The 19,880-nt window shown below is 36.7% G+C and overlaps 1 protein-coding gene across 1 annotated transcript in view; it reads left to right on the plus strand.

The window, feature by feature from the left end:
• The window catches only part of epha6 (eph receptor A6), a gene marked incomplete at its 5' end in the record, with an annotated part of 162,168 nt that overhangs the window by 48,435 nt on the left and 93,853 nt on the right, over nucleotides 1-19,880 (plus strand). Inside the window, one exon of the mRNA XM_081361272.1 lies at nucleotides 1,804-2,473. Coding sequence (XP_081217398.1) covers nucleotides 1,804-2,473 — 670 coding nt within the window. The remainder of the gene's footprint in view (nucleotides 1-1,803; nucleotides 2,474-19,880) is intronic.

The raw sequence follows: 19,880 nt of genomic DNA on the forward strand, positions 1-19,880 counted from the left end.
GTACTTTTTCAGCTGTTATTGCATTTTGTTAATGTCAGTTTTGCATTTGGAGACAAGTTTTAGGCTATATTTTCGGAGGGAAAAGCTTAGTGTTCATGTTCGCATGGTAGTAGCACTGGCTTTAGCGGCTCTAACTTAACTATTCCATATCATTCATCTGATGATGGACGTCTCATGATATTTATTTTAGCACAACTGGGCTGTATTAGGCTATTGATTCCCGTGATTTTGCTTATAAATTTTGATTCAGCCATTAGCCTACCTTCGTGATGACGCAAAGAGGTCTGCCGTGGCGGTCCGTTCAGAGTTCGCTTAAGCTAGCTCACTTCTTCTGATGAAAGTGGCCACCCCAGGACCACAACGTGGAACATTATCATGTTAAGAAGACTAAGAATATTATTTTAATATTAAGCCATACACATTATCAAAACTATAACAGATTAAAAACGAATTTAAGCATTGCTGATACAAATGAAGGTTTTCAAATAAACTATTTTTATTAAACAATGACAGACAACAAAAAATGTGTGCTTGTGTGAAAAAGAAAAGCAAAAATCAGGGGCAGGTGATCCATGAAACAGACAGGACTGGTGATGGCCATAACAATCCTAGAGGTCCAGCATTGTTCTCACAAGCCGCTTCACTCAAGACAATAAAACATAATGAAAAGTTAGTAGGCTATATCCCAAAAAATTACATTAAATAAAAGTTGCTATAAAGGTGGCGGCGATTCATTACCGAACTCTTAACTGACGAAGTCGCGCTAGCTAACTAGCTAAGTTAGCAGGCAGTGCTTGAAAATTGGTTGAAACAACTAACATAAAATATAAATAATTACGCTGTGCATGTACAAATGAAGACCAGTATAAGCATCACAAAGGGCCTCTGATACAAAATAGACAGTTGACAATTCAAAAGAGGTCGATATTTCAACAACTTAACTCTGGAACAACTCGACGCGCATGTAAGTGAATGGTGTCCAACGCCAAAATGACAGTGTTTAGAACTTTTCCGATCTTCAAATCCCGGAAGTGGGCGGTTAAAAGCGCCGCCATTATTTACAACGGAGGTCTATGGGAGTGTCACAACTCTTTCTCTCTATGGCTCTGACAGTATCCATTGGCGCGGTGACTGACAGCCGCACATTCTCCTCAAAACATTGGATTCATCCGCGCTGTGCCGAGTCGAGGCACAACCCACGTAAAGTTGATAATTCCGCGAATAACTGCAATTGCAGATTTCGAACAGAGATGGCGACAAAGAGGAAAAATTACAGACTGCAGTTTTAAGTAACACAGTAAATGTATACAATAATAATAGCATTTATATGGTTGGCAAAAAATGGGACGCTACATTTTATTCAAAGTACACTGGATATTGACTAAATATCTTTAATACATTTTGATTTTAATACATATATAATATATATATATATATATATATATATATATATATAATTAATTTTAAATAATATATAACAACTACAGATTCTCAATATGTAATATGAGACAGGATGAAATATATATATATATATGATTATTAAAAAAAGATATCGTGTATGTCAAAAAAGTTAGCTATCACCTTAGTAAATAAATGAATTATTAGATTCCATGTTTGTTTAATTTTACAGTGAAACAAACGTTCTTTTTATGTTAATTGTATGACACTAAATTCAAGTTGATTTCTCTGGGACAGAGATCTCAATAAGCAGAGTAGCCTTCCTGAGCATTCACTACTTTCTGTTGCTTTCTCCAACTATCCCACTATCTATCTTCTCATTCCTTTGTCCTTTGCTCTCCACAGTGGGACGCCATCACGGAGATGGATGAGCTTAACCGGCCCATCCACACCTTCCAGGTGTGCCACGTAATGGAACCCAACCAGAACAACTGGCTCCGTACAAACTGGATACCTCGTCAGGCTGCACAGAAGATCTATGTAGAGCTTCGCTTCACTCTGCGGGACTGCAACAGCATCCCCTGGGTCTCTGGCACCTGTAAGGAGACTTTTAACCTCCACTACTTTGAGACAGATGAGCCACATGGTGCCAATGCTCATTTTCATCCTAACGAGTATGCTAAAATCGATACTATTGCCGCCGATGAGAGTTTCACACAGACAGATCTGGGCGATCGTGTTCTGAGGCTGAATACCGAAGTGCGGGAAGTAGGACCAATATCTCGTAAGGGTTTCTACTTGGCCTTCCAGGATGTGGGTGCATGTATCGCCCTGGTGTCTGTGAGAGTTTATTACAAAAAATGTCCGTCTACCCTGAGAAACCTTGCCGCCTTTCCCGACACTGTCCCGCGGGTGGATTCCTCTTCATTGGTGGAGGTCAGGGGGGCGTGTGTTGAGAATGCAGAAGAACGTGACACACCCAAGCTGTACTGTGGCGCTGATGGTGATTGGCTGGTGCCGCTGGGCCGTTGTGTCTGCAGCATTGGCTATGAGGAAAGTGACGGTCTCTGTCTTGGTAAGTTCTAACACTAAATCCTGCTTTCTAAATCTCTTTCTATCCGCTACAGGGTTAGCCAGTAATGTATGTATACATATATGTACTGTATATATACCCTACATTCAAAAGGTTGGGGTCGTAATATTTTTAAATGTTTCTGAAAGAAGTATCTTAAGCTCACGAGCCTGCATTTATTTGATAAAAAAAATAGGTAAAATAGGTTCTCTATTTGAGTATATTTTATTCTGTGATGTCAAAGCTGTTGTAGCAGCCATTTCTCTTGTCTTCAGCATGACATGATCCTTAAATCATTGTAATATGCTGATTTGGTGCTAATTTTAAGAAACGGATAAATATTTTTGTGGAAATCATGATACATTTTCTCAGGATTCTTTGATGTGATGTCAAAAGAACAGAATTTCTTTGAAATAGAAATCTTTTTAAACATTTCCTGTCACTTTTCTTACTGACCCTAAACTTTTGAATGGTAGTGTATGTATATGTATACAATTTTCAACCGCATGAATCTGTAATTTAATCTATCTGTGGTTTTTAATTTTAAAAATATGTCACCAAGCAGAAAACTAACGTTTACTCTGTCTGCAAACTGTATGGTGGACAAGTGCTTCCAGTGCAGCCTTATTGATTATGAAGGGACTGATTCATTTTGACATACCACACGTGTCCAGTATGGATGTGGTGTAATGTTGCCAGTGTTTACCAAGCAACATGGCAACTTGTCCAGGGGCGGAGTGGCAATCGGGAGAGTCGGGACTTTTCCCGGTGGGCCGGTAGTGTTTTGAGGCCGCGGAGGGCCGGTCTGATAATAGTTATACATTGCGAGTTATTTTAGCAACACCGTCTGGCGGCCTGATGTGCGGCCGCTTCTCGCTGGTCAAACTGTGCAGACTCTCTGCTCAACACAGTATATAAAAGTGCTCAACCCGTTCGGCAGGTCCAACCATGTCTATAGGATTTTCAAAAACATAGGGGGATCAGTGAGCGGCCCCTCCCAAAATCGGGTCGGCCTTTGATGTAAAAAGCCGCCGAACACCTCTTTTTCCTCGTCACGTCTTGGAAGTCTAACGTCCGTGAGAGTGAGTTAAATGATGGAAAGGCAAAAAAGAAAACTGAAAGGTGGCGCTGAGCATGGGCGGCTCTAGGGAGGGGCTAGCAGGTGCTTCAGCACCCCCAAGAAAGACCAAAGCACCCCCAAAAATAATTTCTGGAAGCAATTAGGCTATATTCAGGCTGTAGGCTATTCTATGGAAGCCCTGAACCGCATTTTGAAGCAAAAAGAAAACTTATCTTGTTATTTCGAGATATTAAGACGTTATTTCAACATAATATCTCGTTATTTCGACATAATAAGTCGTTATTTCGACATAATAAGGGGGCATTCTAATCTGCATTAAGCTAGCCTACATTAAGCGTTCTTAGGCCTAATGGTTTTCTATGGGAGGAAATTGCTGTAATTAAACGTTGCGTTCATATTCTAGGCTCATCTGATTTTTAGTACATAGCATTTTTATGATTTTAGTATCATAATGATTAATAAATGCACGCACAATTATCCGTGAACTTGATTTGAACAAACGCCTTTCAACTTGTGCAAAATTCAGAATTAAATGAATGTGCAGCAATTTGCACAAATAGAGAGTCTGTAGGCCTACTGGTGTAGCCATTAAATAAGCACATTTAGTTTCATATTTGTTAAAATATTATAATGTTATTTCTTTTCCATTTATGTTTATTTATGAAAAGTGAACAGCACAAGTAAGATATGATGCGCTATATATCGAGAGACTTGGAGTGGGTGGGTCAGACAGACATGATTTTGACCATTTCATTCAGTTTTGTTTTGTAGAAAACCTTTCATTAAAGTGAATTTCGTTTTGTATAAATTGTATCTTAATTTTAATCTTTTTTTATCAACCAAATGCCTGGATTTAATAATAAGCAAATATAACAAACAGACAATATAGCCTAATCATGGAGGCGCCCGCGCGGTCAATTGCATTGCACGTTAACTGAGCGCATCTCATCCGAACTAAGTTAACGAAACTCAGTGTATGCCTCACACAGACATGAGAAACACATCAAATACACAAAGCTTGAAATAACTTTAAACGAAATAATTCAAAACGAAAAGAAAAAGGCTACTCTCTGATTACGTAATCATGCATTTCTCTCTATATAGGCGCGTTCACTATATATGGCGATCGTCAACTTAAATCTTTGCAGCCGACACCCGACACTGTCAGAAAACACTAATTTATTACTAAAAATCAATGCACTCATTACCGGATTTACAAATGCACATCTTGCTTGTTGCACGCACATAAATGTCGAAATAACGAAATATTATGTTGAAATAACCTTATTAGTAGGCTAATAATAGCCTACATCTTTTAGAATATTTGATTGAATGCTGAATGTTGCGCTTGTTCAATTTAATAAAATTAAAACTTTAATTGTGATCATTAAAATTATTGAATATTAAATATTTAGTGGCCAAGCACAAGCGTTAAAAAATCTGGCTCTGAGAAGGTCAGACTCAAAAGGAAAAAAATTATGGAGGAAGAGGCAGTGAAATGCTCCAAAATAACAGACATGTTCCGGGCATCAACAAGCAAAGATACTACAGGTGAAATAAACTGAAGCACATGTTGTCAAAGCTAGGCACAGATGGGAATTAGCACCAGCTATGCAGCCAGCCAGCCAAAAGCTTGTGTAATTTGAAAGTAGCTGTGGTAAATATGAGACAAATAAAAAGTTTACTATTGAGTGACTATCTACTAGTGGCAGATTTCCTAGTTTTAAAACGAGTAACCTCCCTTGGCTGCTGCTGCTATGTTAAGTGTATACAGGTTAACACTAGCAGAAGCTAACGAGCAAGGTGTCGTGTCACCGTGAAAATGCCATGGACCCTTTTCAACAGGGTGATGATGACACGTTTTAACGGTCATCATCCGCATAAATCCTGGAAAGTTTTTTTTTATATTTTCAATTTAAAAAAATATGTATTTACATTTATAACACTATTTTATATTATATTACCTTTAATAAAATTACAAAAAACGAGTTAATGCTGCTGTGAGGGTTTCTAATGCTGCGTCTGTGGGAGTGATGACAAAGTGATGTATATTTCTCTCTTCTGAGTTCTTCTGACTGCCGTTATCCATCTCTCGCAATTTTTTTACTCTTTTAGAAAGTTGTGAAAAAACTATAGAGGAACAAAAAAAAAATCTATTTAATATTCTCTCATTCACTGCTATATTTTTTATCAAAGGTTTTTTTTTTTTTTTTTTTTTTTTTTTTTTTTTTTACCACCGAGGGCCGGTGGTCTACGAAATTTCCCGGTAGATTTTTTGGTCCCACTCCGCCCCTGAACTTGTCACATTATTATAGAATTTAACTGATGTGTGGCCACAGGTGGCCATAAATATTGGCACCCTTTTATTAAATAGATAAAATATATCTTTTTGCCAATATAAAAGCTCTGAGTTTTGTCTTATAATGCCTGATGAGTTTGGAGAACACCTGAAAAGAGATCAGAGACCATTCCTCCATACAGAATCTCTCCAGATCCTTCAGATTCACAGCTCCATGCTGGTGCTTCTTCTCTTCAGTTCACCCCACTCATTTTCAATAGGGTTCAGGTCAGGGGAATAGGACGGCCATGGCAGAAGCTTCATTTTGTGCTCAGTGACACATTTTTGTGTTGATTTTGATGTTTGTTTTGGATCGTTGTCCTGATGGAAGATCCAACCATGGCTAGATTTCTAGCAGAGGCTGTCAGGTTTTGATTTTTTAATTGTTGGTATTTGCTAGAATCCATAATACCATGTATCTGAAAAAGATGTCCAGGACCTCCAGCAAAATAATAGGCCCACAACATTAAAGATCCAGCTGTATATTTAACCGTGGGCATGGGGCAATTTTCAATGCTTTAGCTATTTTTTTACAGCCACTTTCTATTTTGTGAGCTCAACAATCTTTTGCTGCACATCAGAAATGAAAGCTTTAGCATAAGTTCTGCTGGGAAGACTCAATTACTACGTCACTTATTGCCTTCACTTCACTTACACATGTTTGAGTTCGCAGATACTGAAGCGACGATTACCCCCATCCTCCCCACCACCACCAGGCTGGTCCCGTCCATACCTCCAAGGGGGGGTCGGCTGCGCCCCTGCCTTCATCTTTAGGCAGGAATTGCAGATCCGATACTCTCGGATTATGCACTACGGACGGGGCCTACGCCAAATGATTTTGTAGTTTATCAGCTTGCTGAGCTGTCAATAAATGTATGGTTTATTGAAATAACTCTCCCGAGTCTTTCTGGTAGAACTATATTCTTTGGTTTTACTCATTGTGATGAATGATTAAGGGAATTTGGCCTTTGTGTTTCCTCATATTTATACTCCTGTGAAACAAGAAGTCATAGCTAGACTATTTCATGATCCTAGTCACCCTGGTGTGCTAAAAAATGCAAATATAAATGAGAATATATTTCAGAGATATTGTACTCATAAAAATTCTAGGGGTACCAATTTCATAATGTGATTTCAGTTATTTTACTACAGTGAAAGGTTAGATTTTTGAATGAAAGATCGAAAGGATAAACAATGCAGAACTTTGCAAAGTTTTACAACTGAAAGTGCACCGTATATAAAGTTATTGTCTTACTTCAAAAGTAATAGTTGACTCTGAGTCAATTAAATGAATCGTTTTCAAACGAGTCATAAGCTGTTTCGTTGTGACGTCAAGACGAAACATTAGTATATTGCCCGCCCACTTATTGCGCGCAGACACCAGGGAAAACCTGAACCTCAAACCAACAGCTGATTCCTGTGGATACTGGATAGCATCATGTCAAGAAGACAGCGCTGTGCTCTATAATGTGAAGGTAAAGCCAGTTTTTTTTACACTGCCCAAAGATGAGCATGTGAATAATTAGTGGTTAAAATTAATCTTTACCACGATATCACAGCAGTATAATCATAAACCTTTGCTGTGTTCCCTTTATTTTACTAGCGACTGCTTCTCAAATCTCGGAGTTCAATGCAGAATTTGCAAACTGTTTTTACTCTCGAAAGATGGTGTTCAAAAAACTTGCTCCTGCTAACTGGCTAACTCACGTTATCATTGTCTTACCTCAAATTGAGTAGTGTATCACTGAGAAACACTGAGTCCTGCTCGAGTCGTCCTTGTGATGGAGGTTCGGGTTAAACAACTAGTTCTTCCAATGTTTAATCATCGGACTTGCGCTCGCATTGATATGGTCAAATCGATGTCATAGTTCGTTACTGTGTTTAGTTTACATTGTAGGAAGCCTCAGGTCAGCTGACGTTGTTATGGCAATGGACGTTTTTGTTTGGTAGGCCAATCACAACAGACTGAGCTGTCTGGCCAATCAGAGCGGAAAGGAGGGATTTAGGGAGACTGATTCATGCACGAGTCGTTTGAGAATCATTGGAAATGTGATGATGTGCAAATGTATATTATGAGGAAATTAAACATTTTTTTTTTACCTTTGATGCATGTAAACATGTTGTAGGAGACTCCACAACAACATTAGGAAACTTATACTAATAGGGGCACTTTTAAGTATAGTACCATTGTGATGTTTCATTTGATCACTCAGCTTGCCTGTGTTCTCAGTGTATAATTCATATCAGGGTATGTGAGCTGTGATTTTGCCGGGGGCCAGGAGCAAATGCAGTGTATTTTTAATTTGGCTTCAGATTCGCTCAGAAATGGGCAACCTGGAGTAAAAACCGAAGTGATTAAAGAATAATTTCAGACGGGAAGGAAAATTACTGTCACTCCATTCCACTCGCATATTGTATTCCAGTCTAAACGTTGCTTGCCAATGTGCAAAGCTTGAGACTTTACTTTTCTTCTTCTTCTTGTAACTGGTGGAGAACAAGTATAAGGACTAACAGGCCATATTCTTTCTGAAATGGGTGCCAGTCGATATCAGCTCCTGTATATAGTATACAAAGCAACATCAAAGTGATATTCCGTACAACAGCACTTGCTGGTGGGACATTGATTACAGTTAACAAGGTATAAAATTACTCATACCTAAGATTTTGGTCACACCGCCCATCTCTACTTTGTTTTTGATTGACTGAGAAAAGCCCCATTTCTGACAGCAGATGAAAGTAGATGAGAAAAGGGACAGCCATGATAGAGACATCAATGATTGACCCGGTTCATGCTGCCGCAGCCTGTGGGGAGGTTTTCTGTACATGTGAGAGAATAGGAGATGGCAACGGCAGTCAGAGGCATCATTACATTCCCCTCATTATTATACAGTAACTGAGCATTTCAACCATTCTTCAAGTGCTTTAAAGATTCTGTAGTGTGAGATGCACTCATTTTCAGTCTCTTTCTCAGGATTTGTTAGATGCACCAGATGAAGTATCACTCTCAAGATAGCATGCTGTCTGCGATATGATTTAGACTTAGTGAGTACATCAAAAGCAAAGCTCTGCTGTCACAGGGCCGTTCAGTGCATCTCTATAACCTGCCTCCCCCCGTTTCCTGCCACCTCTGTCTCTTTCTTCCATTTTGCACATTATCTAAGCAGATCACTCCTCAGATTAAGGCTGCAATCGCACTGGCACCTGTCAAAGCCCTAATCAAATCCCCAGTGTCAGGGCGGCTCCCGCTGCAAAGTGAATCCATAATCAGCTCTCCCCTGCCCATCAGAGACCAGTTGCTCAGCATGGTGTTTGTGTGTTTGTGTGAGTCAGGGACAGAAGCTGAGAAATCGAGAGACAGACTTTCAGAGTATGTACCAAATTTCATAAAAAACTTCTCAACTGTTGGTGAAGTGTGATCTTTAGGGATCCAGCTGTGTAAGTTCCAGGTTGGTATTGTATGTTCTTATAACCATCATGAAAAAAAAAAAAATGTTCTCATGTGTTTTTTTAACAGTAGGGATGCAATGATTGTAAAATTTTGGCCAATACTGATAAGCCGATTTTTTTGTTATGACTGCAAAAGGTGCAGGGCCACGTTACCAAAATTTGGTACCAAAAAACTTTTAAAGCAAGCAGCTTTCTTTTGGACAATGCGGCGAATTTATGTGACCAACTTGAACTTGGTGTAAAATCTACACTAAAAAATGTCTTTCCCCTCACTCGAAACTCCTGATCATGTGGATTCCTATGAAATGACAGTGTTTTAAATGCAAAATTTTGCCAAGCAGCAGTAAATGTGACCAAACCTTAGCTGATAAATGGCAGATAAATCAGATGTGTGAATTTTAACATTGCAGCATTATAAAAGATGAAAAATATATTCATATATGGACACTAGAATTTTTTATTTATTTTTTTGCTAAAGATTACATGTAATAGTGTTCTTAAATTATCAGTGGTAAAGGTTAGCCTTAAATAAGTGTTAGATGATTGCAGAGGTAATGTGGGGAAAATCGCAGAGGAAAAAATTTATTGCTCAGTAGTTGCTTTTTCTAAGCTCAAGAGACTAGTTGTGATTCTCATATATCTCTGTATCAATAGCATTTCAAATATTTATCCTAACATTTCTTAGGATAAATAAAAATAGACACAAAAGAGACATGAGAAATATTTGAGAGCAAAAGAATAAAAACAGAATGTGGAAAGAAACATAGGACATCTGTTTATTGTCTTGCTGCAATCTCTTTCAAGACTCAATTATAGGAATATTTTATTGCTCAGATGTTTCCCTTTTTAAGCTTAGGATACTTAGTTGAGATTCTCAAATATATATAATTTAAGTATGTTTAAGTAAGGAGATGTTTCTCCTAAAATTATTTAGGAGAAATAAAAGTAGACACAACTGAGACATGGGAAAGTCCTGAGAAAAAGAAGTCCAAAATGAGAATGTGCTTTGTGGCGTGGGAGACCTCTATATTGTCTTGCAAGGGTTGCTCTTTTTTATTATTATTTTATGCCATTGGGTTTTTTCACCTTTAATGGACAGGACAGTAGGAGGAGAGACAGGAAACAATGGGAAAGGTGAGAAGGGAACAGGAGCAGGTAGTACCTTTAGCTGGGACTCGAACTCGTGCTGTCTGAGGTGCAGTTGTGTCTCGATGTCGATGTGCTGCCTACAAGGCTAAGGCTCTGACAGAGGTTTTTCTAAACTCAAGACACTAAGTGGTGATTCTCTTATATGTCTCATTATGTATCAGTTTTGTCTTCAGATGTCTTCAATTTTTATTTTAAGAGAAACATTTTATATATATATATATATATATATATATATATATATATATATATATATATATATATATATATATATATATATATATATATATATATATATATATATATATATATATATATATATATATATATATATATATATATATATATCGTAAATACTGAAACTATCATTTAAATACCATTATACATTTCAGAATATTAAGGGTTACTAGTTTAAATGTATCTTTTATGCCCAGCATTTTATATGTTTTTCCGAACATACAAGAAAGGGATTATTAGATACCTATAAGATGTTATACTAGATAAATATATATATATTTTTTTAATCAAAAGTAACACTACCAGTGTTTTGTACCAGTTATTGTATAAGTACTTCATTGTTGTTGCATAACCTTTTTTTTTTTTTTTTTAGCATTGAACATTTTGTCTTGAACAACCCATTTTGAATACATGTAAATATAGGTCATGATTTTCTCTATTAAATCATTGTGCAACAAAACACTGTCTACACTAAACAACTTCAAAAATGACAATGAATGAGATTGAAGCTACCCATAGTGAAGAAATAGTGCTCTCTTTCACATCTCAAATATTTCTGCTAGACATAAATGAGGTTACATTAAAGGTAGGGTAGGTAGGAATTTTATAAAAAACTTTTTTTCCAAATTTGTTTAAACTTTCTATATATATCAATACATAGGGCCTAATTAAAATGTAAGTATGTAAGTACTCTGAAAAAAGAGTATAAAAATCGAGTGACTCTAGACCGTTTAATCTGCATTAAACACAGCTCATTATTTCCATTCGGGATGAAACAAAGGATTGGCTTAGGCGACTGTGACTCTCTCGCAACCATGGCAACCACCCTTTTGCCACAGGATCTGCCCACTTGCACGAACCCGTTTGATTTGAGGAATTCAAGAGGCACGGAACCTAGGAATAGCAAAACAATGGCAGAGAAAGAGCAATCAAAATTCACATTACCGGCATCTGCAGTTAGCGAAGGTAAACAAGGCAAAAAAAGGAAGACAGTACTAGAAAAGGTAATGAAAAAAAAGTCTTTGGATAAACAAAGAAATAAAATGCGTGTCAATATCCTCGGACCCTAGTTGCACGGCCTCTTGCACGACCTCCTCTGCTTCGCCCTCGACTCCGGACCTGTCCTCGAGCTGACGATGCGGTACTTGTCTCTGGAGTGTAGTCCTCAGAGTCAACAATGCTTTCATAATGGAAACTCAGAACACCATATATGTTATGAATCTTACACGAAATTCATCTTCATCACAGTGTAACTGATCGTAATGGAAAAACGTGTATCAATACAACCTGTTTTTAGCTTTGCCTTATAGATATAACTAGCTCGTTAGCGAATCAAAAAAAAAGATATTTTAAACTTTACCAATATCAATATGCTAGCTTGATAGTGAGTACTAAAATACATCTTATTTGTTTATATTCATAATGATAAAGTTAGATTTTTTTATTACATGTGATTCTGACATGATGTCACTACATGCACTGCGCTCCTTCCTCTCCGCTTGTCTCAGGTAAATAATGCGTCTTCCAGCTCAGCGGTCGGAGTCACGCGTTCATGTGTTTTGGGGGCGTGGCTTTGGAAGGAGCCCAGAAGGGAGGGGGTGGAGTGAATGGAAATAATGAGCTGTCTTTAAAATAGTCGTGAGAGGTCTACAGACACTCAATTTTTATACTTTCTTTTTCAGAGTACTTACATTTTAACTATGTATTGATATATAAATAAAGTTTAAACAAATTTGGAAAATAAGTTTTTTAGACAATTGCTACCTACCCTACCTTTAACATCAAATGGAGACTTTCGCTTGAGTCTCCTGCTTCTCACACTTGTCTCCTGAGACAAAAAATAATAATAATAATAATAATACAAATACTTGACAAATGCATTCACAACCTTGTAACTATGTTATTGTACTTTAATACATAAAGTAATACGTCCTTTCCATTCAACTTTTGGCCCGCAACAATAGAAAAAAAAAAAAAAAAAAGTTTAGCTTTTAACACCTTTTACATGACACTGTTTCTTTTAATGGCCATAGGTTAAAAAAAAAAAAAATCTACTACACTATTTCAGTAAAAATTAATTTCAGTCCTCCTGATGTTCTCTTGTATACTTTCCTTATGTGGGCTTCTAGGTCGCTAGCACCTTTATTTGACACTGACACGTACGTGCCAGCTTTGCAGGTCATGCATTCTGCTTCACACGGATCCCGACCGAGACGAAAACACAGGAATTTTCTCTGTCAATCATCTGTGAATTCACATTTGGGCTTTTTTTTTATGCTGTTCAGGAGCCATGTGCCACTGTTGACAAGCAAGCGCTGCTCTGTCTCTTGGCTGTTGCCGTGGTGCTGAGGGTAATGACTAATGATTGAGATGCAGTTTGACCAATGTTTGCGTTACGTACATGACCGACAGACCAATGGTGGCGTGAGAGAAGGCGGGACCTAAAGTAATGCAAAAACAGTGACTGTAAAAAGCGAAAGCCGAATCCCAGACATGTTGGGCGATCTACAAATCCCGTCCGGACGCATTTTTTTTTGGTCCAAAAAGAGGACATGTCTGGGAAAAAGAGGACGTATGGCACCCTACTAAAGTTTATAAGAGATCTCAACAACATCACGCACAGTGCTCAGAGTTCTCTCCTTAGAGACTCTGATCTGTCACACTTGTCTCTTCTAAAGTTTACTAGAGTTCTCAACAACTTTACAAAGCAAATGTCTCAGTATGAACTCAAACATTGCTACCATATAATATATATTAATAATCAAAGTGGTCAATGATTGAGTCGTTAGACATTTAATCATTTAGTCTTTCAGCAAAGTAAGCTCCAGGGTTACTGTTCCTGTTGTAAGACTTCTGTAAGTTAGTTTTCATAAAGGCATCGGGTGCATTACTATTTCCAAGAACAAATTATGTGCCCTATGCATTAACAGTACATCTCTATTCTCTTATTGTGTGTCAGCAATTAAGAGTGACTTTAACCTTATTTCTGCTTAACTTCACTCTTAATATAGGTGTAAACTCTGAATGTATTGTTTTTTACTTTGGTGCATTTAAAGTACTTGACTTGGTGCACAATTTGTAAAGTCGTTGCAGTCGACTGAAATGAGACAAATGTGAGAGCTCCTCTAGCTGAGAAAGTCTATGTGTGATGTTGTTGAGATCTTGTCAGAAACTTAGGAGGGAACAAATATGAGACCACTGGGGTCTTTAGTTTAAGAGAAAAATCTGAGCACATGAGATCTCTTCTAAAACTTTAAAGGAGACAGTTGTGAGAGACCAAGGGTGAGAAGCGGGAGACTCAGGAGAGTCAGACAGGAGACTAAACATCTCCATCTGATGTTGAAGTACCCTCATTTTTGTCTTTTCTTTCCTCTGGGATAGCATGCACAATTAAATATTCAATATTAAACGATACCAATAAAAAAATCAAAAAAAAATCCAATATTGGCTAAGCAATATGGTGACGATATACTGTGCATGTGCATCCCTATTAAAAAAGTTGTTTTTAACCACAAGAAACAACTTTCTTAGTACACTTAAACACTCTTAAACACTCCTCACATGGTTCTCTGCCAACTTTCTGAATTTGTTTGCTTTTCAGCTCCCTTGGCATTATGGGACATCAGAAGTGTTCACTGTTTGCACACTTCAGAATCCCATCAGATGCAGTACATCATCCTGATATTGTTTGCCTAATGTATCATGAAGGATTTTTACATTCTATTCATTTGACATGTGCCTGGAGAGACTGTATTTACTGTTGCTGGGCTAATTCTCTGGGTCGCCTCCCACTGCTGTGGCGCTTTAGAATCTCACTGCCCGCTGCCAGCCTGTGTTTCACAGCTCTGCTAGTAGAGATTGTAGCCGTAAGGGTTTAAAAAGCTTGTCACGTTCTCTTTGTGTGTTGCTCTTTTTGCCAAGCAAGTTGTTCACCTTAAAAGCCTATAGATAAGTCAGTCGTTACATTGTACATTTCCAATCTCTTAAATATGAAGTGTGTGATTTTTTTTATGTTAAAATACTCTACACCACATTTGAAGAAGAAACAATATCGAGTCTATAAAACGCGTCAAAAGCACAACAAGCGTATCAGTGCGTGCACTCGTTTAAACGATTTACACAGACCGGGACATTTGCAGTGCAACAGACTACAGGACATAAATTAAGCCTTTAAATAAAAGGGTTATTATGCTGTTTAGGGAAATAAGAATGAACACACTAAAAACCTGCCTACCTTACATAACTAGTGTTGCCAGATTGCTCATCAAAACCCGCCCACTCCAAGAAAACTGTCAAAATAATGTGATATTATTTTATTGCCATGTCAATCAAGGTTGATATGCACCATTTTTATCTCCTTAAAACAAAATACTGATGACAAAATAAAATAAAAATAAAAACATTTCCCAGGAAAACGGACCAAAACAGCACAAACACATTCAAGAGAATTTAGCAAATATGACTAAAATGCCCAGGTGGAAACGGTCAAAAAGAAATTACCCGATAACTTTAACCCTCGGAAAAACACATGTTTAATTTTTAATGTCAACAGAAAAAATTAAGCCAATTTAAGTGCAAAAAGTGCCCAATATAAGTTTTCGGAATAAGCAGGTATTTCACACACATTAATGCACACACCACAGCCAAAATGAAATTTTGGAAAAAGAATGTGTTGCGCTTTGACTTCCGATAGAACTACAGTACATCATTCGTGAAGTACATATTGTAGAACATGACTCAGAACTTAGCACAGTCAAAACTGATTAATTGTTCATTCAAAGCTCTTTCAGCAGCTGTCGGGGACGAGTAGAGTGCGGTTTGGACGGTTTAAAAGTTGCAGATGTCCTGATCAGTGTGCACATGACGATGGACAGATAGTTCCATATTCGATTTCAATTAAGTCATTCAACTGTGCTTTCAGAGTTATTTATAGGCCTATTTATAAAGAGCCATTTGTGTGATCTCCCACCACAGGTGTAATCCACGTTTTGATATGATATGATGTAACCCTCTGTGCGTATGTTTTAAAAAAACCTAATTCAACATAAACATAAATAATAAATAAATAAAACATAAATCATTTTTAACAGCTCATTTAAAGTGTTTATTACAAATAAATGAATAAATGCTAAAAATGAGTAAATGTAAATGAACAAAAGGTATGAGTGTTTCAGAAACATTTTTATTAATGCTGTGTTTGAAATGGGACACTAGCACATACAGTACCACTGTAAACTGTTTACTATTTTGAGTATGCTAAATACTCTAATATGCAGTATCAATTACAGAAAACCATTTCAGAAGCTATATTGTGCTACAAATTTGTCACATGACAATTGTTGTAACTCACAACATTGCATTTTTTAAGTGAGTGTAGTCCAGTTGTCATCTCGGAGATACAGTACGTATCATTATTTTGTTACATACATATTTTTATTACATTTTACAACACATTTAACAAAAGAACATAACATACACTTAAATACAAACATAACTTACTCAAATCCTTCCCCCTACACAATAACCCTGGCAGTCGGTAAAAAAAATTATAATGATAATTATAATAATAATTAAAAATAATTAAATAAAAATAAATCATTAAACATACAGTGCTTTATATCACACACTCCTGTTAAGCATTACTACAACTTGTTATACAATCCGTATATAACATATACGGATTGAGCCGTGTCTATGGTGAGTTGTCAGACCTAACATATAGGTCTGGCTTGCCAGGCTAATATAATTAGGTAATTCGCCCTTTACTGAAACAGTCTTGTGTGGAAAAGGTTTCCAGTGTGGATAACGAAGGGAGTTGCACAAAATTATTTAGTTTCGAAAAAATATAACTTCTAAGCTGCAGGTATTTAAAAAAAAAATGTTTCCGGGGTATATGAAACTTTGATACTAGATTGTCAAATGACATTAAAATATTGTCTTCATATAAGTCCATCAATCTAACTATTCCCTTATTCAACCATAGTTAAACCCCATATCATTTTTAGCTGAAGTGAAATATTCATTCCCCCAAATCGGGGAGAAGCAAGACAACAATGGAGCCTCTCCGAGAAATTTATGAACTTTGTACCAGATCATAATGGTATTCTTCACAAATGGATGGTCTGTTTTTCTTTTTAGTTCTTTATGGGGTGCTGAATTTAAAGAGCTGTCAAGTGTCAAACCTTTTGCAGCCAACATTTCAACCTGTAACCAAGGCATAATCGTATCTCTAGAGAACCAGAACAATTGCAGCCCTATTTTAAGCAGCCCATAAAACCACAATAAATTTGGTAATTGTAGCCCCCATTCTCTCTTGCTCATTTAGAAACATGATTGATGACTTGTCTTTATTTACTTTAAAACCAGAAAAAACACTGAACATGCCCATAAGGGAATGTATCGATTTTCCACGCTCTGATTGAAACACTATGGTATCATCAGCATATAAGGCAATACGGTGTTCTAAAACTGCTGAATGAATACTGCAAATTATAGGATGTGATCGAATTGCTATTGCTAGCGGTTCCATGGATAATACAAAGAGTAGAGTAGGAACCACGACTTAATTTAAACTTAAATGGTTGTGAGATAAGATTGTTGGTGAGTACCTCCGCAGTAGAATCAACTAATAGAATTTCCATCCATCTATGCCCTGTAAAAGCCAACAAGTTAACTCAACTCAAACCGATTGAGGAAACTGATTGCGGCAAACCATTTAAGTTTAAAAATAAATACATATGAGTATTGTGAACATATATATTGAGTCATCAATATATATAAGTTCACAATACTCATATGTATTTATTTTTAAACTTAAATGGTTTGCCGCAATCAGTTTCCTCAATCGGTTTGAGTTGAGTTAACTTGTTGGGTTTTACAGTGAATTGTCACCCAAACCAAACCGCGCCAGAATCTTCAACAGATATGGCCATTCAAGTCTGTCGAATGCCTTTTCGGCATCGAAAAGGCCTCTTCTAATTCCAATTCCCCATCTAGCTCAGGTTTTGTCGCTTTGAAAATAGAGGGAATATCTAACCCATCCAAAAATTTGTTTTGAGTAAAGGCGCTTATAGGAAATTCGGTTTGATACAGAGATTTGTATACAATGATACACATGTACAGTTAATATCAGCCGGATCCATTGTAATTTCTCCTCTCCCATTACTAATTTCATTAATAGCTCTTTCTGATGTCAATTTCTTAAGTTGCCAGGTCAGCAGTTTGGGTTTCTCACCCTGATCATAAAAAGTTTGCTTCAGTCTTAATATACTACTCTCAGTTTTGAGTGTTGAAAGTTCAATGTATTCAGCTTTTAATGCTAATAATTTTTTGCTTAATTCGTACAGATTATCTAGGTTTATTATTTTCTCTAAATCTCTGATTTCAGTGTCTAACTCAAGCAGCTTCTGTCTAACTTTATTAAATTTGTAACTAGTATAACTAATCATTTGGCCTCTAATAAATGTCTTAAAGGCTTCCCATCTAATGGCCACCGAGGTTTGATCTGTATTTATTGTAAAATACAGGACTATCTGTTTTGCAACCATCTAGGCAACAAGCGCCATCTAGGGGAACTTTTAGTTGTTTGAGTGTCTAAATAAAATAATGAAGTGGTTTGAATGATCCGACAAAACCACATTATCGTATATATACAACTTTCTATACTTGGCAATAAAGAAACAGAAATTAAGAAATAATCTATACGAGAGAAGATTTTAGATAAAGAAGAGAAACATGAGTATTCCCTTATCCACTGCTACTATCACTGTTCCATGTAGCGAAGCAATCAATAAGAAAAAAAAATAAAAAATAAAAAAATAAAAAAATTTGCATTTTAATTAACTTTTTATTCTTGGTAGTTTAATAAAATAATGAGTCCTAAAAGAGATAGGAAAAGTTGATATTATGTTTGCACTGTATTGTGGGATACAGTATTCCTTACAGTGCAGTTCAGTGGTTCTAAACCTTTTTGACATTGAGGCCCCCTTTTGTCCAAGACAATTTTCGAAGGCCATGATATGCAAGTTTATACTTCTGTTGTAATTGAAAAAATAATGTTCGCGATTGTGCTGCATTCACTCACAAAAATAAATGTTTTACATATTTATGGTAGGAAATGGACAAAATATCTTCATGGAACATGATCTTTACTTAATATCCTAATGATTTTTGGTATTAAAGACAAATCGATAATTTTGACACAATGTATTGTTGGCTATTGCCACAAATATACCCGTGCGACATGTGACTGGTTTTGTAATAGCAAAGTAATTACACTTCACCTTTAACACAATGCATTAATACATGCAGAAATGAACATATTACAATTTTGCTATAATTTTTATTTTAATGCGCCTAGTTATTTTAATACTCATTTGAGTGTGTGAAATACCTTGACCATGACGTGAGGTTCTCTTATTCATTTTGCACCAGTAAATCAAGAATTGTCGGTTCCGTATAAAATGTATTTTACATAGCCTGCCATTTTTTAATAGATTCAGCATATATACACCAATCTGTCAGGTTCTTCACATTAATCTATACTCAGGTTGTGCAATTATCCAAATTGTGTGTACACAGATGTCTGGGAAATGTAATAACCAGCTTTTGGATTTATATATTTTGATATGGATGATGGGAAACACAAGCAGGGCTGAATCTTAAGCCTGCAAAAGGCGCTTTGTCCCCAAAGCCTGTTGTTTACTTGGGCCTTGGAAGACTTTTCTTCAGTCTTGATCCTAATCAGCGCTGACTGCAACCGGAAAGCAAGGCAAATATTGTTTTATCTGTATTGCATTAATACTTTGGTCTCTTGTATCTTTATCCTCTGATCATAAACACTAGGTTCCTTTGGCATATCTCTCTCTATTTTTTTTATATATATATTTTTTTTTTCTGCCAGGTGTCTTCAACATGCACCATTTTTTTAATCCGTTATATCAACACTTGTCTGCCGTTTGCTCTCCTTTCCTGCTGTGTTTTGATTCTCCACTGTGTTGCATCAATGATCTGTTCTGCCAGCTGTGAGGGATTGTTGGAAAGGTACATACTGAATGTGTGTGTTCTACCTTTAAGTTTACTTTGCTCCAGGACTGAAAGAGGCAAGACGGAAACATCGAACCAATCAAGTAAATGCCAGACAGCTTATTCAAATTCAGCAG

This window comes from Scardinius erythrophthalmus, assembly GCF_964197995.2.
Source record: "Scardinius erythrophthalmus genome assembly, chromosome: 3".
NCBI lineage: Eukaryota > Metazoa > Chordata > Actinopteri > Cypriniformes > Leuciscidae > Scardinius > Scardinius erythrophthalmus.